The following is a 25,439-nucleotide window of genomic DNA, read 5'->3' on the forward strand; positions in this document are numbered from 1 at the left end:
TTGAAAAAGACCCTGATTTTGGAAGAATTGAAGGCAAAAGGAAAACAGGACAGCAGAGGATGGGATGGATCAATTGTATCATGGAAACAATGAACAAGAACTTGGAAAAACTTTGAGAGATAGTGGAAGATGAAAAAGGCCTGATGTGCTGTGGTCATGAAGGTTCGGTCATGGAGAGTTAGATGTGACTGATTGACTGAATAACAACAACAGGATTTCACAGGATAACATATATGTACATAATGAGCCCTGAAACGGAATTTTTATCTTTGTGAATTGTTGGGTGTTTGGTATCAATAAATAATCTACTTGTCTTAGTCTTTAAGAGAAGTAATGGGAATAGCAATATATTACATACAAACTGACTGAATCTCTAAGTTATTTCATAGACACATAGTGTAAGAGTTGTAACTCAAAGGGCAATTTATCCAGCTCATACCTAAAAACCAAAGCCTTCTAAGACAACCTTGATAAGTGGTCATGTATAGTCTTTGCTTGAAGAACTCTAACTGGGGGGAAGGAGGAGAGGAGTTCAGGGAGAAGAGAAAAAACTCCAACTACCAAAGCATTCCAATCCTTTGTGGATTGATCTAATTGTTGGGAAGATTTCCCTTACATCAAATCTAATTCTTTTCTACAACTTCCACACCTCCCCCATCTTATAGTTGTGTGAAATTGATTTTTTGAACCCACAAGTTTTCATAATTTCTACTCTGGCAACCAAGTCTTCCTTGATGGTCATAATCAGGACTAAGATACCACTGCCTTTGATTGTTTTTCTACCTTTTGGAGGTTTGAATAGAGAAAAAGAGCTCCAAAGGATGTTCAGTTTTCTGGAGTTTCCCAATACTAACATTTCAAAAATCTAGGCTGTGTTTATGATGTTTCTTAAACTACTCCTCTGATTTCTCCCTTTGTCTGTGTGGTCTGGAGCATACTTCTACATCAATATGTTTTCCTAGCTCTGTGGGTTTTTACCTAAATGTTCTAAACCATGTTGTTTCTCTCAAGTTCTTGGATTACTTCATAGGATACCATCCTACTATACTCCCTCCACTTTATTTGTTCTGTTTCTTTTGAATATGTGACATTCATCTAGAGTTATAGGAGTTATGGATCCCACCCCACAAATCTTAAGTAAATGTTTAGGTCAGATTTGTCTCCTTGTGTTAGAATTTCAAGTTTAATCTGTTCATCATCCAAATTTTGTATATTTGTAGAAATAGTTTTGTTGCTGCATTTTTTCTTGGATATTTTCTCCTGTGCATTGTTGATTCTCTCTTCTGCTGTTATATTGTGCTTGCTATTCTGAAGTGGCAGAGTACCAAATGTCTCAGAGATAGTTTTCTTCCTGTTCTCTCCTTTCAGTGTAAATCCCCCTTCATTAGATTTATAACATCCTCTGTAAATATGTCCTTTGTTAAGTACACTAGTACATTTTCAAAATTGTGTTATTCTGGTATTTTAAACTATGGGTCAAACCCTTCCCACCCCCCCACCCCCCAAATCCTCAAACCAAAACTAATTGTTTTCAGATGCCATCTCTTTCAGTCAAGTGTTTACATCTCATATCTACTTTTTTCTTCTGAAGCCATTATCTTCACTTGGCAGACAAAAAAAAAAACAACACCCATGCTCCCTAAGGTATTTGATCTCCCCCTCTAAGACTTTATAACCCTTAGAAAACCTTCTAGGTTCCTTATGGTGATATAATTTATCTCCACATGAATCACCCAAAATAGGGTGATGTTTATCAGGTTTGACAGTTTTTTGGGAGGCTCTCTGTCATGGCTTTATGCTTATACTGAGAAGGATAAGTAACTTTATTGTTTATTTATTTATTTTATAACCAAAAAAGCTGAGGTGCCCGTCAGCAAGGAGTCACCTACTACTACTGACGACTTTTTTATCTGTTATTGGATGATTTGTCTCCTAATGACATAGATGGACCTAAAACAGGCCTGCACAACCTCTGGCCTGCAGGCTGCTTATGGCATGCAGGCATGCCAAAGGATTTCAGGCAGTTTGTGGAAAAATGTAAAGGATGTTTTCCTCTACATTTTTCATGGACCACCTGCAATTCTTTGGCATGCCACAAGTGGCCCACTGGAGGTAGGTTGTGCAGGCCTGATCTAAACCATCTCTCAAAGCACAAGGAGGTGCTTCCTCCAGCTCTCCCTGACATAGGAAGAACATCATACCTATCTTACACCTCCACATTTCAGTTATCCTTCCTGACTTCCTTCTCTGGTCACTTTCTTCTGCTCTCCAGTGCCCTGATTAGAGGTGAGTTAATATCCTTTTTTCTTCTTCATTTCTTATTTGAACCCACTCCCTCCATGCATCCAAGGAATGCTTCATTTACCCTAATAATCTGCAGAGTATAAATATTTTCCTCTACCTCTTTCCTATTCTCCTCTAGGACAGAAAGCAATTTGAACCTTGGACATAAATTCATGTAAGATGGTTATGAGGAAAAATCCAAATACAACACAATCTCTACTAGTACAGCAAAATTCTCAACTTCTATATGTGTTTGAAGCAATTCAATAGTCCTTTTTTTCTTCTTTTGATCTTTCTCTCTTGGCTAACTCCCGTGATTAAATACTGTGACAGATTGCCTTTCATCAAGATGTGAGATTTGAGTTGCGAATATAACAAGGCCTACCTACATTGTCTCACCTTGTTCCTAATCTCCTGTTACTTCCCTATGCTTTTCTGGATTCTGGGTGTCTGGTTCTATTGAGGATGGAAGATTTAGTTTGGCAGACAGACACAAAGACACAAAGCATAAGGAAACAAGACAAACTCCAGTTATCTCAGAATTACACACCTCTTTTTACTTTTTTCCTGCTGACCAGAATCTTCCTTTTGATTCTCTGGTTCCTAGTGTCTCTATTTTCCTAACAGAGGTAGCCAAAATATTACCCCTTCCAGAGTTCTGTGTATTATATAGTGGGGGAAATATTAGATTAGACTTTGGAGGACTTGGGTTTGAATCTTGATTTTGCTGTTTGCTCTCTATTCAGTGTTAGGCACTCATGTAACTTATTTATTGATTCCTTCCCTGCTTTTTTCAGAGAAATTCACGTTTTTAATGACCTTAAAAATTCTCCTCAGGTCTTATAATTACCACTAGCTATCATATTATAATTCTCCTATTTTTCACAGATGAATTCCTTTAAAACAACAACAACAATAATAACAACAACACTATCTTTCCTTGTTTCCTCCCCAGTATCTCTTCTTCCTCTATTTTAAACAATCTGCAATCTGGTTTGTGACCTCACTAGTCAATGAAAACTGTTCTCTACAAAGTTATCAATGATTTATTAATTGGCAAATTTAATGACCATTTCACAGCACTCATTCTTAACTCCTTTGTACCATTTGACTCTGTTGATGCCCCCATCCTCCTTGGTACTCTGTTCTCACTCTTCTTCTCCTATATGACTGATCACTTCTTTTCAGTCTCCTTTGGTAGAGCTTCATTCATGTTCCATCCCTTACCTGTACTCCAAATTGTGTGCAGCCGCCTTCCATTTTCTCTTTATGCTCTCTTGCTTGCGGATGTTGTTCAATGATCATGTCTATGTAGATGACTCACCGACCTATATATTCAACCCCAAGTGTGTGCTTGTGTTACAGTCCTGCATCTCCAACTGCTTACTGGATATTTTGATATTGGTGTTTTGTAGGTATCTCAAACTCAACTTATCTCAAGTAAAATTCATTAGTTCTTCTTCGAAACCCACTCCTCTTCTGATCTTTCCTCTTTTTGTTGTAGGCACCACCAACCTTCCAGTCACTCAACACTTTTTTCCCCATTCATCCAGTTTTGCAATCTTGAGGTCATCATTGAAGCCTCATTTTCATTCACCCCACATATCCAAGCAGTTGCCAAACCTTATCATCTCTATTTCTACAATATCTATTGTGTATCTCCTTTTCTCAGTTCACATAGCCACTTTCAGTTCAGGCCTTCGTTACTTCTCACCAAAACAATAATAATAACCTCTTAATTGGTCGGCTTCCTTCAAATCTCTCATTAGTGGAAACACCCATCTGGATAGCAGCAAAGCGATTTTCTGAAAGTGTATGTCTAACCTCGAGTGGTTCCCTATTACTTCTAGGATCGAATATAAAATCCTTAGTTTGCCATTCAAATTTTTTTACTATCTGGTCCTATTGTGACTTTTTTTTAAGCTTTATTTCACATTAGTTCCTTCCACAGACCCTATGTTCCAGCCACAGTATCCTTTTTGCTGTTCTTCTCACTTCATAATTCTCCTCCCCCTATCTCCCTTCCTTTGCCCTGGTTGTCTGCCATGCCTGGATTATACTCTATCCTTACCTCTACCAATGGAATCCTTGGTTTCCTTCAAGATCAATTCAAGAGCCACGTTCTTCATTAAGTCTTTCCTGGTCCTGTCACTCATCCCCACACCTCCAGTGCCTTTTCTCCTCGACCTCTCCATGAGGTATCTTGTATGTGGATAATACATGTTTTAAATTTGTGTATATTACATGCACACGTGTATCTATACATATACGTATAAATATATACACTATATATAAAAGTATATATGTACATGTTTCCCCCTCCCTCCTTCCATTTTATAAGCTCTTTGTCTGGCTTCTGTCTTTGTATCCCCAGCATCTAGTACACTAGCTGGTCCATAATAGTTGCTTACTTGTTGACTGAATACCGAACTTTCAGGCTCCTCCTCAATAAAATGAATGTGTGTAGGGGGAGTTGTATTAGGCAATCTCCTACAGGTCTAAATTCTATGAATGCCTGGTTGGTATAATTTAAATATGAAAAGGCTAAGCATTCTTCAATATCAGTGTGAAGTTCTGGGAAGCTAATCCCACAGTTAAACACCAGAATTAGCCGGCCTCAGACACTAACTAGCTGTGTGACCTTGGGCAAATCACTTAACCTCTGTTTGCCTCAGTTTTTTCATCTGTAAAATGAAGATAATAATATTGCGTATTTCTCAAGACTTCTGTAAGAATCAAATGAGGGGCGGCCAGGTAGCACAGCAAGTAAGAGCACTGGCCTGTGTCTGGATGACCTGGGGATCGAATCCTGGGCTCAGATACTTAGCACCACATCCAGAAATAACTGGCCGTGTAACCTTGAGCAAGTTACTTAACCCCAATTGCTTTAAAAAAAAAGAATCAAATGAGATAATAATTGTGAAACACTTAGTCTGGCACATAGTGAGCACTATATAAATATTAGCTATTATTATTTGGCAAATGTGTGATCAGTAGTGTGTTGGTAAATGTTTAACAACAAGCTCTCTGAAAAAATATGTAGGGCACATTTTAAAATTTAATATGCATTAACAGCCTCTCCATTACCTTTGTAAGTCTAGATAATCAACAAAGCAGCTAATCAAGATTTAATTTATAGCTTTTGATGATTTCTAAGTATAAATTTTCACACTGAGAATTTAATACCCAGCTTTTGCAAGAAACTACATAATGGTTCCAGAACGCCACTGCATGTGACTCTGGGTTCTTGAAGTGGAACATAACACTGGTAGGTTCTGTGAATCCAGAAAGACTCTAGACACAGCCTGATGATGGACTGTGTGCCTCTCAGAATTTTTTAAATATTAAAGTAAATCTCCCCAACCAAATTATAACTTCTTTGCGGGAAGGGACCACTTCTTATTCATCTTTGTATTTTTTCTCACTGCCTATCACATAATTGTTGTTTTATTGTATGTTTGTTAAATGACTAGATGAAAAGATAAAAACATGGAGACTATGAGATTCTGAATTGGCATATCATCAAAATGTCTATGTAGGCAAATAACAGAACACACCCCACTCCCTTTCACTATCCTTGCCACATCCAAGCCTCACGAGGCTGCCCATGTTCAGTGTAACCTTAGAAATGGTAGGAAAGATTTAGATAGGCCAAAATGGTGTGGTGGTGGAGGTGATGGTGTTGTCTGACTTTTTGTGACCCCATATGTGATTTTCTTGGCAAAGATACTGGAGTGGTTTGCCATCTCTTTCTCTAACTCATTTTAAAGATGAGGAGACTGAGGCCCAAAGGGTGAAAGGACTTGCTCAGTGTCACACAGCTAGTAAGTGTCTGAGGCCAGATTTGAACTGAAGATGTGTCTCCCTGACTTCAGGCTCAGTACTCTATCCACTGCACTGCCTAGCTACTTATGACAAATAGTTGCCCCAGAGGTCTGACCCCAAAAGGCCTGCCCCAGACTTAAGGGATCTTGATGCAAGGACACCAATACTCCAGGTATGTTTTCAGTCCTTGTAGATCTCTAAGAGCTTAGGTTCTTAAAAACAATTACTATTTTATTATTTTCTCCAATATGAAGCATTAATTTTTTTCTTTTTCATTCTCTCTGACATTCACTGGAAATAGAGAAAGAGGGAAAAGAAAGAAAAAGAAAGAGAGAAAGAAAAAATAATGAAAGGAAGAAAGGAAGGAAGAAGTGGGGAAAGAGGGAGAGAGGGAAAGATGGAAGGAAGAAATAAAGGAATAAAAACAAACATAAGTAGGTAATTTTCAAAGGAATAAACCAAGACTTTTGATAGTCATATGAAAAATGGCTAGAAATCACTAATGGTTAGATAAATGCAAATTAAAGCAATTCTGAGGTTCCACCTCAACCCCATTAAATTGCTAAAGATGAAAGAAAAAGAAAATGACAAATGTTGTAGGGACTGTGGGAAAACAAGCACTTAATGTATTTTTGGTGGAGATATGACTTGGTCTGATCCCTGTATAAAATAACTTGGAATTATATAGAAAAAAATTACTAAATAGTGCATACCCTTTGACCCAGCTATATTCCTACTAGACTCTAAATACCTCAAAGAGATCAAAGAAATATGGAAAGGTATAATTCATGTAAATATATCACCAGCACCTTTTTTCACAGTGGCAAAAAGTTGGAGGAGCGGATTCTCATCAATTGTAATTAAAGTTCAGGAGTTCTAGATCTACTGAGGCTTAAAACCTCAGAAAGAACAAGCTATTGCTGTTTCTGTCCATGCAGGACTGACATTTAATTTTGTCCCATTCATTCAGTAAAGAAGTGCAAGTCAATAGTCTGTTCTCACAAATCAAAGTTAGGATATTTGGACAAAAGCAGGGTTTGGACCTTTTGGTATAAATGTTATAACTCTGTTTCACTTTGCTACAGGAATCCTGGAGTGAGGCTCTATAAAAGGTAGTAATCCAGCCTTAAAGCAATTTTTAAGAGGCTAATTCAAAGTGGATACCTACAGAAGAGAAACAGATGGTATATATGAGCACTGTTAAATTATTCCAGAAAAAGCAGCTAAAATTGGGGCTCATTCTCTTTTTTATTTAAATGCTCATAGCACATAATTCTGTACATGATATATTTGACCTTAGTATTACCTAGTCAAAAATGGGATAAGATGCCTCTGGGGGAAAAATTATTTGCTTCAGATATTTAGGGATTTGTGACATTTGTATTAGGAATCATGCTATGGGCAGAAGACAACAGATGATAGAAGAGTTAGAAAAGGCCTGGGGTTTTAAGGTCAATTAGAGGAAATTCATGAAAATCTCTTGACAAGAAAAAAATTAACTTCTGTCATATAAATTGTATTAATGAGTAACATAGTCCACTTCAAGTATTTTTGCTTTACTAAAAATTTTCAAATTGGAAATTAGTTATTAATATTTATTTTTCATCAATCATGATAAATTCCATTAATACTTTAATATGCCTTGTTGTTTTTCCCACAGATGTACTTGTTAGTAACCTCTCATCCATTCAACTGACTATCTACCTTGTGGACTTCAACACAGCTGAATTAGGAGATTAAAGACTTCAATCTTTTCTGTCTGTCTGCTGCCACCAGAGAAAACTCCCGGAATACTGAAAAACAGAAGTTCTACCTTAACTCACCATTGTCTGAAATCCAAGCTATCAACAACCATATAAAAAAAATGGTCCAAGTCACTAATAATTAGAGAAATACAAGCTAAAATAACTCTTAGATTCCATCTCATTCCTTTCTGGCAGATATGACAAACAAAGAAAAATGGCAAATGTTACATGGGCTGTGGAAAGCAGGCATACTAATAATGCATTATTGGTGGAGGTATGAAGTGGTCCAGCCATTCTGGAAAGCAATTTGGAACTATGACTCCAAAGTCACTCAACTGTGTATATCCTTAGACCCAGTGATACTCCTATTAAGTTGCTATTGCAAAAAGATAAAAGAAAGAGGAAAAATGAACCACATGATAAAACATATTTGTAGCATCTCTTTTTGTAGCAACACATATCTGGAAACAAAGGGGGTACTCACCTATTGGGGAATGACTAAACAAATGCACCATTAAGTAATGCAAAATGGACAATTTTAGAGAAAACTGGGAAAACAGAATGAATTGATGCATAGAGAAAAGAGCAGAACTAGAACAATTTACATTATAACAACAGTCCAAAGGAAAACAATTTTGAAAGATCTGAGAACTCTGATCAATATAATGACAAACCACAACTGCAGTAGACTATCAATGAAACATTATCTCCTAATAGAAAGTTGATGGATTCCAAATGCAGGATGAGACACATTTTTGGAAATGACCAGTGGGGAAATTGTTTCCCCTGATTATGCATATGTGTAATGAGGCTCCTTCTTCCTTCCTTCCTTCCTTCCTTCCTTCCTTCCTTCCTTCCTTCCTTCCTTCCTTCCTTCCTTCCTTCCTTCCTTCCTTCCTTTCTTCCTTCCTTTATTCCATCATTGGTGGAGAAATGGGAAGGAGAGAAAATAAATGCTTATTAAATAATAAAAGAAAAATATAAATTAAAAAATAAAGTTTAAGGGGCAGCTAGGTGGCGCAGTGAGTAAAGCGCCGGGCCTGGAGTCAGGAGGACCCGAGTTCGGTTCTGGCCTCAGACACTTAACACCCACACAAAAAAACTAGGCATGTAACCTTGGGCAAGTTACTTAACCCCAATTGCCCTCCAAAAAGCAAAAAAAAAAATAAAGTTTATGTGGGGTTTGAAATTGAGAATTAGAGGTTATAATATATAATTTGAAGAATATGGTTTCTGTATTCTGCTCTCTGTATTATACCCAAGTTAAGAAGAGATTCAGAAATTTTACAAATGAAGATAATCTAGGCTTCCAGTTTCTAGATGAAATTCAGAAGGGAGATAAACTTAGATATACAAATGAAGTCTATTGATGATCAATTTCCTTCAAAATTAATTTAGGTCTTAGAATCAGAGAGCTTGTTCTAATGTTACCTTAGATCAGGTGTGCACTTTCCTTTTATCTTCATATGCTATTTAGAATATCTTTTTTATTGGGGTAAGAGTTACTGCATAGATTTTGTTGATCATTCCAGGTGCAAGAGCTGGTAATTAAATAAACCTGGCTAGATTGGGGTATGTGGGTAAGGGAATTTAGACATTACATTGCTGTTGTCAAGAAGGAACTGGAAGCTGGGTGCAGTGACATATAACAACACAGGCAGAGGCCTGACTGCTAACCCCTGTTTGCTTCCTTTTTTTTTTTAATTTAAAAATTATTTAATTTTTTCAGTCATAAAGCATTTATTTTTTTCTTCCTCCCATCTCCCATAACCCAGTGAAAAAAGAAATACAGAACCTTAGTATCAAATAAGCACAGTCACAGAAATAAATGTTCACATTGGCTGCATCCAAAACTGTATTTCTATCTGCGTCCATCTCTCTGTAATGAGGTGGGCAATATTCCATCCTCCTGAATCATGATTAATAATTCAGAGTTCTCAAATTTTTTAATAAATTCTTATTTTCCCCAATTTTTAAAAACATTTTAATTTAAAGTTTTGAGTTACAAATTCTATCTTTCACTCTCTCCCTTCCTTCCCCCCTCTCTGAGACAGTAAGCAATCAGATATAGGTTATACATGAGTAATTATGTAAAAGATTTCCATATTTGTCATTTTGAACAAGAAGACAAATAAAAGAAAAGAAAGAAAGTGAAAAACAGCATGCTTCGGTCTGTATTCAATCAGTATCAGCTCTTTTTCTGGAGGCTGGTAGCATTTTTCATTATGAGTCTTTGGGAATTGTCTTGGATCATCATATTGCTGAGAATAGCTAAGTTATTCATTTTTTTTCATCAAACAATATTGCTGTTACTATGTACAATGTTCTCCAGGTTCTGTTTACTTCACTGTACATAATTTCATGCAAGTCTTTCCAGGTTTTTCTGAAATCGTCCTTGTCATTTCTTACAGTACAATAAAATTCCATTGCAATCATATACCACAGCTGTTTATCCATTCCCCAATTGATGAGTATCTCTTTGATTTCCCATTCTTAGGCACCACAAAAGGAGCTGCCATGAATATTTTTGTGCAAATAGATCCTTTTCCTTTTTTTTTTTTTGGGTGGAGGGTAATGTCTTTGTGATATAGACCTAGCAGTGGTATTGATGGATCAAAGGGCATGCACAGTTTTATAGCCCTTTGGGCATAGTTACTAATTGCTCTCCAGAATGGGTGGATCAATTCATAATTCCATCAACAATGCATTGGTGTCCCAGTTTTCCCACATCCCCTCCAACATCCAATGTTTCCTTTTTGTTTTTTTTGTCACATTAGCCACTCTCTAGGTTTTGAGGTGGTACCTCAGAGTTGTTTTAATTTGCATTTCTCTGATCAATAGTGATTTAGAGGATTTTTTCCTATGACTATAGATAGCTTTGATTTCTTTGTCTGAAAACTGTCTACGCATATCCTTTGGCTATCAATTAGCAAATGACTTGTATTTTTATAAATTTGACTCAGTAATCTATATTTGAGAAATGAGATTTTCATCAGATACTTATTGCAAATCCCCCCCATTCCCTCAGTTTTCTGCTTTCCTTATTTGCAATGGTTTTGTTTGTGTAAAACCTTTTTAATCTTATATAATCAAAATTATCTATTTTACATTTTGTAATGATCTCTACATCTTCTTTAGTCTTAAATTCTTCCCTTATCCATACATCTGACAGATTAACTATTCCATGCTCTCTTAATTTGCTTGTGGTGTCACCCTTTATGTGTAAATCATGTACCCATTTTGACTATGTCTTGCTATACAGTAAGAGATACTGTTCTATATCAGTTACACTGTTTTCACAACAGTTTTTGTCAAATAACGAGTATTTGTTCCAAGACTTGGATCTTTGGGTTTATCATATACTAGATTATTATGGTCACTTATAATAATATAGTTTCTATGTAATCTATTCCACTGATTCACTACTATATTTCTTAGCCAGTACCAGACTGTTTTGATAATTACCACTTTCTAGTGCAGTTAGACATCTGGTATATCTAGTTCACCTTCCTTTGCATTTTTTTTCATTGATTCCTTGATATCTTTGAGCTTTTGTTTTTTCAGATGAATTTTATTATTTTTGTAACTATATAATATTCTATATATGACACTGAATAAATAGATTAACTTAGATAGAATTGTCATTTTTATTATATTGCCTTGGCCTACCCATGAGCAATTAATATTTATCCAATTGTATAGATCTGACTTTATTTGCATGAAAAATGTTTTGTAGTTGTGTTCATATAGTTCCTGGGTTTGTCTTGGTGGGTAGACTCCCAAGTATTTTATATTGTATATAGTTATTTTAAATGGAATTTCTCTTTTTATCTCTTATTGCTGGTAATATATAAAATACTGATGATGTATATGGGTTTATTTTGTATCCTGCAACTCTGCTAAAGTTGTAAACTATTTCAAGTAGTTTTTTAGTTGATTCTCTAATATTTTCTAAATATAATATCATATCATCTGCAAAGAATAATAGTTTTATTTCCTCATTGCTTATTCTAATTCCTTTAACTTCTTTTTCTTCTCTTATTGTGATGGCTAACATTTCAAGTACAATACTAAATAATAGAGGTGATAGTGGGCATCCTTGCTTGACCACTGATTGTACTGAGAAGGCTTCTAGTTTCTCTCCATTATAAATAATGCTTGTTGATGTTTTTGGGTAAATATTACTTATTTTTTTTTTTTGCTTTTTGGAGGGGAGAAGGTAGGACAATTGGGGGTTAAGTGACTTGCCCAAGGTCACACAGCTAGTTTTGTGTTATATTACTTATTATTTTAATGTAAGTTTCATTTATTCCTATGCTCACTAGTGGTTTTAGTAGGAATGGGTGCTATATTTTGTCAAAAGCTTTTTCTGCATCTGTTGAGATAATCATATGATTTCTGTTGGTTTTGTTATTTGATATGGTCAATTATGCTGATAGTTTTCCTAATATTGAAATAGCCCTTCATTCCTGATATAAAACCTACCTGGTCATAGTGTATAATCCTTGTGATATATTGCTGTAATCTCTCTGTTAGTATTTTATTTAAAATTTTTGCATCAATATTCATTAGGGAATTTTCTTTCTCTGTTTTGGCTCTTCTTGGTTTGAGTATCAGCACGATCATTTTTTTGTTGTAAAAGGAATTTGATAGGACTCCTCCTTCACCTCCCCCTTCCCCCCAAATAGTTTATATAGTACTGGGATTAATTGTTTTTTAAATGATTGGTAGAATCTGCTTGTGAATCCATCTGGTTCTGGGGATTTTTTTTCTGAGGAAGTTCATTGATGACTAGTTCAATGTCTTTTTCTAAGATTGGGTTATTTAAGGTTTTTATTTCTTCTTCTGTTAATCTGGGTAATTCATATTTTTTTATTCATTTATTTCATTTAGATTGTCAAATTTATTGGCATAAAATTGGGCAAAATAGCTCCTAGCAATTATCTTACATTTCTCTTCATTGGTGGCAAATTCACCCATTTCATTTTTGATAATAATAATTTGGTTTTCTTCTTTCCTTTAAAAAAAATAAAATTAGTCAATGGTTTATCTATCTTACTGTTCCCCCCCCCCAATAAAACCAGTTTTTAGGTTTATTTTTTAGTTCAATGGTTTTCTTGCTTTCAATTTTATTAATTTCTTTTTTTGGGGGAAGGCAATTGGGGTTAAATGACTTTCCCAAGGTCACATGGCTAGTAAAGTGTTAAGTGTCTGAGACCAAATTTGAACTCAGATCCTCCTGACTCCAGGGCTGGTGCTCTAAATTTTATTAATTTTGCCCTTGATTTTCAGGATTTCCAATTTGGTGTTTAATTTGGGATTTCTAATTTGTTCTTTTTCCAGTTTGTTTGTTTTTTAGTTGTATGCACAATTCATTGATCTGCTTTTTTTTCTATTTTATTGATGTAAGTAATTAGAGATATACATTTTCTCCTAAGTACCGCTTTGGCTGCATCCCATAAATTTTGGTATGTTGGCTTAGTGTTGTCATTTTCCTTAATGAAATTATTGATTGTTTCTATGATTTGTTCTTTGACCCATTTGTTTTTTTTTTAGGATTAGGTCATTTAATTTCCAATTGATTTTTAATCTCTATTTCCCACTATCTAATATAATTTTTATTCTGTTGTGATCTGAAAAAGGATGTGTTTATTATTCCTATTTTTCTGCATTTGGTTATGAGGTTTTTATGTCCTGATACATGGTCAATTTTTTTGTAAGTATATTCCTTTCTATTCCCATTTAATTTTCTTCAGAGATCGATCATATCTATTTTTTTCCCCAGAATTTTATTCACCTCTTTAACTTTTCTTTATTTTTTTTGTTAGATTTATCTAGTTATGAGAGGGGAAAGTACAGTCTTTTTATCTATTTTATTATTATATCTATTTTGTCTATTTCCTCCTGTAACTCATTTGACTTTGCCTTCAAATATTTAGATGCTATACCATTTGGTGCATATGTTTAGTATTGATATGACTTCATTGTTTACTATACTTTTCTGTTAGATAGTTTCCTTATCTCTAGTTAGATCTATTTTTACTTTCATTTTGTATGAGATCATGATTGCTACCCCTATTTCTTTGTTTCAGCTTAAGCATAATAGATTCTGTTCCAGTCCCTTACCTTTACCCTGTGTGTATCTATCTGCTTCAAATGTGTTCCTTGTAAACAATACATTGTAGAATTCTGGTTTTTAATCCATCCTGCTATCCACTTCCAACATATGGGTGAATTCATCCTATTCACATTTACAGTTATGATAACTGTGTATTTCCATGCTATTTTTCACTTGCTTATCCCTCTCTCTCCTTATCTCCTACCCTTTCCCTCCTCACAAATGTTTTGCTTCTGATCACCACCTTCCCCAACATATCCTGCCTTTTATCTGGTCCCTCTGCCTTCTATTATTCCTGTCCCTTTTTACTACCTTATAGGGTAAGATAGATTTCTATATCCAACTGAGTATGTATGTTATTCCTTCTTTGAGCCAATTTTGATGTGAGTAAGGTTGAAGCTTTGCCTGCCAACCCACGTCCCATCTTCCACTCCATTATAATATCTCTTTTATGTGACATAAGTTACCCCATTCAATCTCCCCACTCCTTCTTCTTCTAGTGCAATTTTCTTTTTCACCCCTTTATTTTGCTTTTCTGGGTATCATCTCATCAAAGTTACCTTATATCCATACCCATTGTCTATATATACTCCTAATTGCTCTTACAAATTTTATCTTGACATGTAGAAATATAAACATTTCAACTTTATTGAATTTCTTATGTTTTTCTTTTTTGTTTCTTTTTTTTACCTTTTGATGTTTCCCTTTAGTCTTGTATTTGGAGGTCAGATTTTTTTATTCAGCACTTATCTTTTAATTAGAAATGCTTGCAGGGGTGGCTAGGTGTCACAGTGAATAGAGCACTGGTCCTGGAGTCAGGAGGACCTGAGTTCAAATTTGGCCTCAGATACTTGACACACTTACTAGCCGTGTGACTTTGGGCAAGTCACTTAACCCCAATTGCCTCCAAAAAGAAAAAAAAAAAAGCAAAAACAGAAATGCTTGGAAGTCCTCTATTTTGTTAAAAATCCATTTTGTCCCCCTGAAAGATTATATTCACTTTTGCTGGGTAGGTGATTCTAGGTTGTAATCCTAACTCTTTTGACTTCTAATATATTATATTCCAAGCCCTCTGGTTCTTTACTGTGAAAGCTGCCAAATCCTCTGTAAGCCTGACTATAGCTCCATGATGTTTGAATTATTTCCTTTTGGCTGCTTGTATTACTTTCTTCTTGATCTCTGAGCTCTGGAATTTGGCTATGGTGTTCCTGGGATTTTTCATTTTGGGATCTCTTTCACCAGTGATTGGTGGAGTCTTTCAATTTCTATTTTGCTCTTTGGGCCTAATATATCAAGTAATTTTTCTTTGATAATTTATTAAAAGATGTTGTCTGGGTTTTTTTGTTTATATGTATGTGCATGTAGGTATATGTATGTGCATATATATATATATATATGTGTGTATATATTAATACATATGTTTTGCTTTTGTATCTTCCTGTCTCATAGAATCATTAGTTTCCACTTGTTAATTCTAATTTCTAAGGAATTATTTTCTTCAGTGAGCTTTTGTACTTCCTTTTCCATTTGGCCAATTCTATATTTTAGGGAATTATTTTCCTCTCTAAGTTTTTGTATATCTTTCCCTGTGCTATTTACTTTTTGTTATGGTTCTCTTACATTACTCTCATTTCTTTTCCCAACCTTTCTTCTGCTTCTCCAATTTGCTTTTAAAAAGCTTTTTTATGCTCTTCCAGGAATTTTTTTGGGCCTGATTTTTCTTTGTGGTTTCACATGTAGCCATTTTGACACTATTGCCTTCTAAGTTTATGACTTGATCCTTCCTGTCACCATAGTAACTTTCTATAGTCAAACTCCTATTTGTGTTTTTGTTCATATTCTGCCTTTTTTTTTTTGTGTGATGGTATTTTTATGTGAGTTGGGCTCTGGTCTTATACTGTTCTAATCTTTTTGTGCTGGGACTCTAAGTCTTCTGGCTCTCACTGGGCTTCAGGGCTTAGCTGTTTGCTTACTGTGGAGGATAGGCTTCTCTTCTGGCTTGTCTGGGGGGGGGCCTCCCTATTAGTCTCCCCAGGTGTGGGGTTTAACTGCAGGCCTGCTCTGGCCTTGCTGCTGGATTGCTATGGTAAAAAGGCCTCTCTGCTGGTAGGCCTTCAATGTTGGCCAGCCCTGGGGTAGGGCTTCACTACTGTTCAGTAATGTGGTCAAAGCCTTGCTAGTGGCTTGTACTACCGGTGGGGTCACTAGGGTGGGGTCTTGTTGTACAGCACAGATTGCTCACTTGCTTCCAGGAGGGTGGGTCCATGTTGGTGGGTTGCCCTAGGCTTGAAGCCTTGCTTCAGGTCCCCTGTTGTGAGGCTGGCTGCTGCTCTTGAACCTCTATCCCCTCCCACTCCCGTGACACAGACCTTTCCTGGTATGGAAGGTATACCTAAGGCTGGTAGGCTGCTTCCCTGCTCCTATATCAATTCTGAGGTGGTTTTCTAGATGTTTGGAGGAGAATTTGGGAGGGCTTCAGAGCCTTCCTTCCTCACTGTGCCATCTTGGCACCAGAAGTCCAATTTTTCATTTTTATAATACTGATATTATAAATGTAAGATAATATAAATATTATAGAGAATGTTGTTTTACATTAATATAACTAAATATGCATAATAAAACTTATTCTTCTGCTTTTTGCTCTCTTTACATCAGTTCATAAAAAATCTTTCTGTCTCTTTGGAACCATCTTTTCCTCATTTCTTGTAGCATAATAGTATTCCTTTGCATTCACATACTACAACTAGTTCAACCATCCCCCAATTTATGGGCATCTCAATGGTTTCCATTTTCTTGGAAAGAAAGATAAAGAGTTGCTATACATATTTTTTTATAAATATAGGGACTTTTTCCTGGCAGGGTATAGCCAGGTCAGGGAACATGAGCTGTTTAATAACTACTTGTGCATAATTTCAAATTGCTTTCCAGAATGCTGTGTCCCTTCTGAACTGAAAAGTAAAAGTATTAATATCCTACAAGAGACTTTATATTTAAAATTTGTTTCAGGTAGTTAGGAACTATAGAAAAAATGACATGACTTTTGCATTAGAATATGACTGATACCATTTCACCTGTAAGATGGAAATAATAATAGCATCAACTTCACAAGGTTGTTGTGAGATAATATTTGCAAAAAAAATGCTTAGCACAATGCCTGGAAAATAGTAAGTGCTATATAAATGCTTATTCCCTTCCCTTCCTTGCTTGACTCAAATTCTATATAATAGTCCCACATTTATGTATAATATAATAATATAAAATCCTTACTTGTGATATGCCATGTACCTTAGATAATACGATAATATTATCTAATTCATTTTTATATTTTCCCAATAGCCTACATAAAATTAAGTGGTAACATATTCATTTTACAGATGAGAAGATTGGAACAGACTCTAAACTCACACAGCAAAAGACAAGAAAATGAGTAGAAATCAGATTTCCTAACTATCAAAACAAATATACATGTAATAGGTCATTTTAATTTAAGATTTAAAACCAAATTTATAATACTTCAAAGTCATCCCTCACCAAAATGATGTGATTTAATATATTATGCCATTAACAAAAAAATACATGCTGTGCTCTAAAAATGTTTTTTTAATAGGCCTGAAGTTTATTTTATTTGTGAAGAAAGCTCCTGGTGTAAGAAGGTTCTTTCCTGATTAAGACCAGGATCTCCTCTGTAACATAATCTTAGAGAGTTTTCCAGGGCACTAAGAAGCCAAATTATTTGCCAGTGGTCATACATGTATGTCTCTGAGGCAAGACTTAAAGCCAATTCTTAACTGATTCCAAGGGCAGATCTCAATCCATTACTCTACATTGACTTTCCTAAACAAATAGACATTATTTTAAAAATTAAACAATCCAACATTTTCATCTCCCATCACCTGAATTTTGCAATTCCTATTTGGCTGGCAGGGTTTTTGATACTGCTAACATTAAAAGCAGGATTTCAGGCAGCATTAATACTTAATGATGCTATTAATTTCTGTGAAGGGAAGACAGAACCTCGTCATTAGGCTTAGAAGGATTAAAAAGCAAATCATTCCTCCCTATTTTAAACTGAAATTTAAGTGTGTTCGATTTTCACCTGAAATCTGATTGATTATCATTTGATACATATCTGAGCATTTCAATTCAATTCACCTTTAAAGTTGTGGAAATCTTTCCTCCCTTTCTTCTCTTCCCCTTCCCTTTCCTTCCCCTCCATTCCCTTCCTCCTTTCCTTTCCTTTCCTTTCCTTTCCTTTCCTTTCCTTTCCTTTCCTTTCCTTTCCTTTCCTCTCCTCTCCTCTCCTCTCCTCTCCTCTCCTCTCCTCTCCTCTCCTCCCCTCCTCTCTCGTCTCCTCTCCTCTCCTTCCTTTCTACCCAGCACATTGAAACTAGAACACTCAACTCTCTATTAGACCAGCACCTGCTGACCATCCGTCTGTTGGACTTCTTGGTTAATATTCTCCTCCCTTGCTTATTTCTTTAATGCCTGGGAGATCTCACTTTACATTTACTAAGATTAGTTCATTAAAATACTAATTTTAAACTGTAATTATCTGTTGGTTCGTATTGGTGGTTTAACCAGCAGTGGAACTGATACGTTTCTAACTGCAGGAGAGTTTCACATCTGTTCTCGTCCCCTGGAGCTTCGAGCAAGAGTTACTGTGGCACTTAAATGTAAGCAGCTTTGAGAGAGATGTCGGGAATGTGCTTTAAGGAAAGCAACAAAGCCAGGCAGGGAGAAATGTGTGTGTGGCAAATCGAAACAATTTGAAAAATATTCATGCTGATACTCTCCTTTAGGGAAAAAAGAGAAAGGAGCCATAAACAATAAACATATCAGGTAATAGTTCTGTTGTCATGTTGAGAGAATTTTATCTGTGAAGTAGCAAATCTAATTCCAAGGACTGTTCTCTAAGGGAGTTTGTGATCTGCTGTCTCAAGCAAGTTAGGATTTGTGGATGGATTCTTGTCTTATGGTAGGGATCAGCATCCCTCTTTAGTCCTGAGCACTGTCAGCAAGGCTAATAAATGCCTCTGGGTACCACTCATAGAGCTAAGGCAAAGTCAAATGAGAAAAAAAAGTGGGAAGAGAACGGGAAAATAAAGGGAGAAAGAGAAGGAAAAAGAAGAGAAGGGTAATAGAAAGGCAACAAAGTGCCTCAGATGCCAGTGAATTAGACCACCGTTATAATGTGTTTATTTCTATCTTAGGATATCTTAGGAAAATCAGTGAAAGGTATATCAGTTCCTTAAAGTGTTCACTAAAAAAATGTTCTCCATATTAGAAGGACTAAGTTGTTATGAATATCCACGGACACAGTCTACATTTATGGGGATAAGTCTCAATTTGTTCACTATCACAGGGGTAGAGAGATGGAGAGATGGTACACAGTCCCCTATGTTAGTTCCCTGTGTATGTGAAGAAAGACTATGAGACCCTATAGTGATAGAGGATTGCTTGCTGGCTCCTTGGCCACGTGCTATGCTTTCCCAACTTCATACCTTTGTGTGTATATTTCCCTCCCCCTGAAATACTTCATTTTAGTGAGGTTCTACTTGTCCTAATTTGATAAACTACTTTAACTAAAACGTTAGTGGCTGATAAAGAATGATGAATGACCAGCATTTCAGGCAAAATGGCAGGCCTAACGGAGAGGAAATTTTTGGCACAGGGTTTTTTTTTTTTTTATCACCTTTTCAATTTAACTATGTGAGTAACTGCATTCAACTTATATGTAAGGTTGGGACTGTCCATGTATATATGTATAAGAGAGAATAATAGACATTTAGCATTCTAGGTAGGCATTTTATTTCTTTATGAGGTAAAATTCTAGGCAAAGTGAGAGCTATCTCCTAAGAGTATTGGTGAATCAAAGGAAACTTCATTTTTTTTCTCTCTCTGATAAGGTGCTAGGGGATGAATTCACCATAATATCTAAGACAAGAGTCTCTAATTGTATTTTACTTGCTATTTTAAAATTCCATAAGATATGTCATGTTTCAACTTCTAATACTCTATTGAAGAGAAAGTGACACATCCTTTCCTCCATTTTAAGTGATAACTAACCCCATAACTTGGTGTCCATTTTTTTCTTTTAAAACTGTGTGACCTGGGGACTGGATTTTAATAATTCAGCTAAATGAGGAAAACTTAATGTTCTGAGTCTAGAAACTGGAAAATAAAAACCCAGTACTTGCCATCGATATGGGATACATAATATTTTAATGCTTAGGAGATCATTAACAAAGAAAAATATTACAGCTCTATCCACCCTTTGAGAATCGAACTAATGAACGTCTAACAGCTGCTGTTGAAAAATCAGCAACACCATCACTATCAATTCCAAGACAAAGCACAGCTGACAGATGTTTGATGTGATAAATCAGGCTGTACAAGGATTAAAATAATAAGTCCCAAATGTCCTTTAAAGACAAAGGTGCTAGAGCAAACTATTTCCAGGCACTTGCCTGCTTTTGAAATTTAGAGCATGGGTACAATTATCTTACAAAGCCAGTGTGGACCAATGTAATGCATTATTGAAATATAACATAACAGAATGTTAAAAGAATACATTTTATTACTATTGCTTTTTCTTAGGGGAAACCTCAAGGACTGTTTAAGACATTACTTAAGGAATTGTTATGAAAAAGTCTGAATTGGGTTGAAAATTAACCCAAGTGGTGATGGTTTTTAAATGTTACTGATTTTTAGGATTATGATACAACTCTGTTATTAGTCATCATATTAATAGGAAAATGTCTTCATGTGTGACCTTGGGCAAGTCACTTAACCCCAATTGCCCTCCAAAAAGCAAAAAAAGAAATAAGATGTTTGTTAAAAAAAAGAAGATGCCTTCCAATTATGCAGCCTGCAATACATCCATACTTCCTCGTCCTATGTGACTTTTGTCCATGTCTGCCTATAAATCTGTCAAAATGTGTCCATACAATCAGTGTTCTAAGGGCTTTCCTCTCGTTGTCCTAACATTGAATAGGCAATGTTGGAGCATGTAGACTATACATCAGTTATCCCTCTCTTTTGGTACATCATTAGTGAGTCTTTTTTTTTTTCCAGTCACATATTCCTCTATCGATGGCCTCTACCCTGGACTATAAAAAAATACAAAACAAAACAATTGATTGAGATCAATAACCATTTAAAAAATTTTGACTGTCTTTCACAGAAGAAAAACAAGGTGGATGAAGAATGCCTATTACCTAACTTAATATGTGTAATTAGATAGTCTGCCTATATAGCTTTTCCATCAGCATGCCTATCTTGAAAAAAAGAATGTAAACTGATAATGATTGGGCCCATAACTAAACATGAAAGGGAGAGTTTGTGGATTGCCTTTGTGAAATTGAAAAACTTCTTAAATGACTCTCAACTTATCCCTGGAACAAAGGCCCTCTCTTTTTACTCCCAATATTCTGATGACGTTGTTATATGGCTTTGAATCAGGAAAGGCTACAGTTTCCAATGTAATTCAATATAAATATCACTCTGAAGGCAGTGGGAAGAGGTCTACATTGGTTTAAATAGGTTGCAACACATAATGAACTATGAAGAACTAGATTAAAACAAAGCAAGATATGATAAAAATAAAGTAGAGAAGCTTATCACATATCAGTGATATCTTTATGGTATTAGTAGAAAATGAACAAGGGCTTTAGCATGTTGAACCATCTATGATCAACTTATGGAAAGAAGCAGATGCATCATAGAGGAGAGAAAGGCATAAATGGATACAATGTGCATGTTTGGAGGAAACAAACACATCAGTGATATCATAGATACATATTGAATATTTGAGACTGGAACAAAAGGAGATATGGATATGGTATCCTGTCAGTCTTCTTATGATTAAAGCACCTGATGTACACGCAATAGTTTGAGACAGATTTGTAGACATATTCGGTGACAGTGCAAAATCTATCAAACTTGAAAAAGAAAGGGCTATTGTAAAAAATGCTCAAATTGCATCTGGGCCTACAGGGTTCCCTCAGTCCCATTCTTTGACAGTCAGGAAAGGTCCAGAAATTTTCCTCTATATAATTCCAACTAGGAGACTTTTCTTAATCACTTATTTTTTAAGCAATCAGGGTTAAGTAACTTGCTCAAGATTACACGGCCGGTTATTTCTGCATGTGGTGCTAAGTATCTGAGCCCGGATTTGATCCCTAGGTCATCCCGACACTGGAGCCGGTGCTCTTACTCACTGAGCCACCTGGCCACCCCTCCTTAATCGTTTTTTAAAAACTACTTCAAAGGATCCACAGTCTTATTGATGTATTTCCCTTTTTCCCCCTTACACTGACTGCAACTGTACAGTCAGGAAAACTTGGGTTCAAATTGTTCCTCAGACACTTAAGTAACTCTGTGATCCCAGGTGAGTCACTTAACCTCTGCCTGCCCCAGTTTCTTCATCTTGTAATATGGAGATAATAATAGCACCTACCTCCCAGGATCATGATGAAGATAAAATAATATTTGTAAAGGACCTTGCAAAACTTAAAAGCACTATATAAATTGCTAGTTATTATTTTTACTGCATATAAAAATAATTCTTTTACAATACTAGGGCTTCCTCTTTTTCTTTCTTAGTATTCCATGGAATATGTGTGAAGCTCTTGGACTATCAATCTCTCTTGTTACATGATCAGACCAGTTCCTCCACCCATTCTCCAGTCATACATTTCTTGGACCTGAAGTAGTGTTTAAACATGAGAAATGTCACAGCTCTTGGGGCAAATATTTGATTTGTCTATAATTTATATGTATTAATATGTACAGTTCAGGAAGTCCTTCATTAAGGTACATAAACTAAACTAAATTAAACTATCCTAACCTTCTGTTAATAGTATTAAACCCAATATTGAGAATGCTTCCTCTATGTGTTTAAATGAATAGATTTATTAGTATTTTGTGAATCAGGAATGCATCTAAAGATGAATGTTCATCAACCTATCATGGACTGGTTTGATGTAGGCAGTGTGATCTCCCTGCTTAGAGAACCCATAGATGACCTGATTGTTCTACAGACTTTTCTGGACTCTACAAACTATCCAAATCTGCAGTATGAATATTAAAATCTAAAAAACTATTTAGAAGTAGACTTCAGTAAGATAAAATGCAGGACAACATGTCTTCCAAGCATGGTTATTTCCTAACATGGGTGTCTTCACCTTTCAGAGGATTATATTGATTGCCAGTCTCTAAAAATAATTTCACTGATGAATGCAGATGTAATGAGACATAGATGGCAAACATGCAAATTAATGTCGCCTTGACCTAAAAACACTAAACCTGCACAACACAGTATTCTACTGAAAACTGCTAATAAAAATCTAGAGACTGTTCCCCACACCCATCTTTCTCCCTCCCCCCATCTTGTGAATCATCAAAAAGTTGGGAAAAGAGGAAGTTTTTTCGAGTTTTGAAAATTCTACTGGTAGGTTTAGGAACAGGCCCAAAATAATATGAGGTGCAGTGCTTATTACCCTTTGGCTGCTTGGTTGTTCTAAATTAAGGTGACATGCTGTAGAAAAGGTAAGTACTGTGAACTGGAAAACCTCTAATTAAGTGGCTGGATTCCTACTTCTCCTTTACTCTAAACTACTGGGATATTTGTCAAAATGTCAAGAAACCAAGGGTGTTCCTTTGGGCTGGTTAGGCAACAGGAAAGTTTGATTTAATATGTTTTTGTGTTGACAAAATATGTTTTATGTTCATATGCCTTGGCCGATCTATGTTAGGCAGACCAATTTCAAAGGAAAACAAAGGCAGCTGGATTCAAATGACAGTAGAATGTGCTGAATTTTCTGGTATTCTGCCAAGAAGAAAGCTTCAGAAGCTAACATTTCAAATATACCCTCAAACAAATGGTTATTCTAATAACAAGGACTGATACTGCAGCTAACTGGAGTCCATGAAAAAGTTATTCAAGACTCACATACTGTATTTCTTGGAATGGTCACTCACCTTCTCAAGAAATCTCTGGGTCTTCCTATTGCCTCTAGGAAAAAATAAAAATTATTCCCTGGCATTTAAAACCCTTCACAATCTAACCCTAGCCTATATTTCTAGGCTGAATAATACTCCTTCTCACATGTCTTGGGTTACAACCCAACTGGCCTGCTTGCAATTGCACCTCCCATCTTCATGATAACCTTTGTGCTAGCTGTGTCCCATGCATTCCTATGTGAGTAGGAATACTCTTCCTACTCACATTCTCCTCAAGGAAACCTGAGTTTTCTTCAGGTTTCAATTCACGTGTCACTTCCTTCAAGATACTTTTCCTAGTTAGTGTGTTTACTTCCCCTCCCACAAAGGTGAGTGACATGGTCAGACCAATGCACTACAAATAACAATTTGACAGCTATGTAGAAGATGGATTGGAGTGAAAAGAGGGTGGTGGCAGGGAGAATATTTAAGAGGATATTGGAAAAGTCCAGGTGAGAGGTGTTGTGGGCCTGAATGAAAATGCTTATGTGTGAGTAAAGAGAAGGAAATGGAGACAAGAAATGTGGAGGAGGTAGATTCACTTTCTTGACCATTTGGGGTTTTCTTTGCAGAGAAACTGGAGTGGTTTGCCATTTCCTTTTCCCGCTCATTTTATAGATGAGGAACCTGAGGCAGACAAGGGATAAGTGACTTACCCACAGTCACACAAATAGTAAGTGTCTGAGGCCAGATTTGAACTCAGGAAGATGAATCTTTCTGACTCTAGGCCTGGTACTTTATCTACTATGCCACCTAACTGCTCTGAATTTGGATAATAGTAATTTCTCAAATATTTCTCAACCTTCCCTTCACAAGCTTTTGGCACACCCTGGGAATTTGCATGGCCCAGGTTGGGAGCCCAAGATTAAGTGGAGAGCCTGGCACACAGTTAGTATTTAATAAATTTCTATCTAATTGCATTTCATTGGGTGGGAACTTCACCTAGTGCTTATATATCTTGAAATGTTTGATACCCTCCTGTTTTGCATTCTCTTAACTTGATAGATCAGATTTACTATATTTGCAGGTGTGAAGTGATGGGATTGAACCAAATGAAATTCCCTTTATTGACTCAATTGGACAGGGTGGGCTTTTTTCAGGCTCATTCTATGATCTATGAAAATTCCTTTGCTTCTAGTAACATAAGAAAAAATTATCCTTCAATTGTCTTCTCTTGGAATTTAAAAGATTTAGCACAGTCTCTGAACCACTAAGACATTTCATGTGAAAGTTTCAAGGTATGAATATATGTTCTCCAAGTTTTTAAAGCAATAGTGAAATAGATCCTCAGTTGTCTGAGATCCCTTAGTATTCATTCTGCCAAAAAGGCAAGAATTTTGCATAGATCAAATATTTTCTCCATTAAGGTCCACTAAAACATATTAAAAAAATATTGGTTCACATTCACCCACAAGTTAAAAAAATCTTATTATTAGGCTTCATTAGGTCATCAGGAGGATAGAAAT

The 25,439-nt window shown here is 35.9% G+C and overlaps 1 protein-coding gene across 1 annotated transcript in view; it reads right to left on the reverse strand.

Annotated features, from left to right (window-relative positions):
* Positions 1-3,588, reverse strand: part of NXPH2 (neurexophilin 2) — a 35,940-nt gene extending 32,352 nt beyond the window's left edge. Inside the window, exon 1 of the mRNA XM_069067864.1 lies at positions 3,511-3,588. Coding sequence (XP_068923965.1) covers positions 3,511-3,588 — 78 coding nt within the window. The remainder of the gene's footprint in view (positions 1-3,510) is intronic.
* Positions 3,589-25,439: the final 21,851 nt, after the last annotated feature.

This window comes from Petaurus breviceps, unplaced genomic scaffold (assembly GCF_028583685.1).
Source record: "Petaurus breviceps papuanus isolate PSGF00001 unplaced genomic scaffold, PetGlider_PUasm1.0 90752, whole genome shotgun sequence".
NCBI lineage: Eukaryota > Metazoa > Chordata > Mammalia > Diprotodontia > Petauridae > Petaurus > Petaurus breviceps.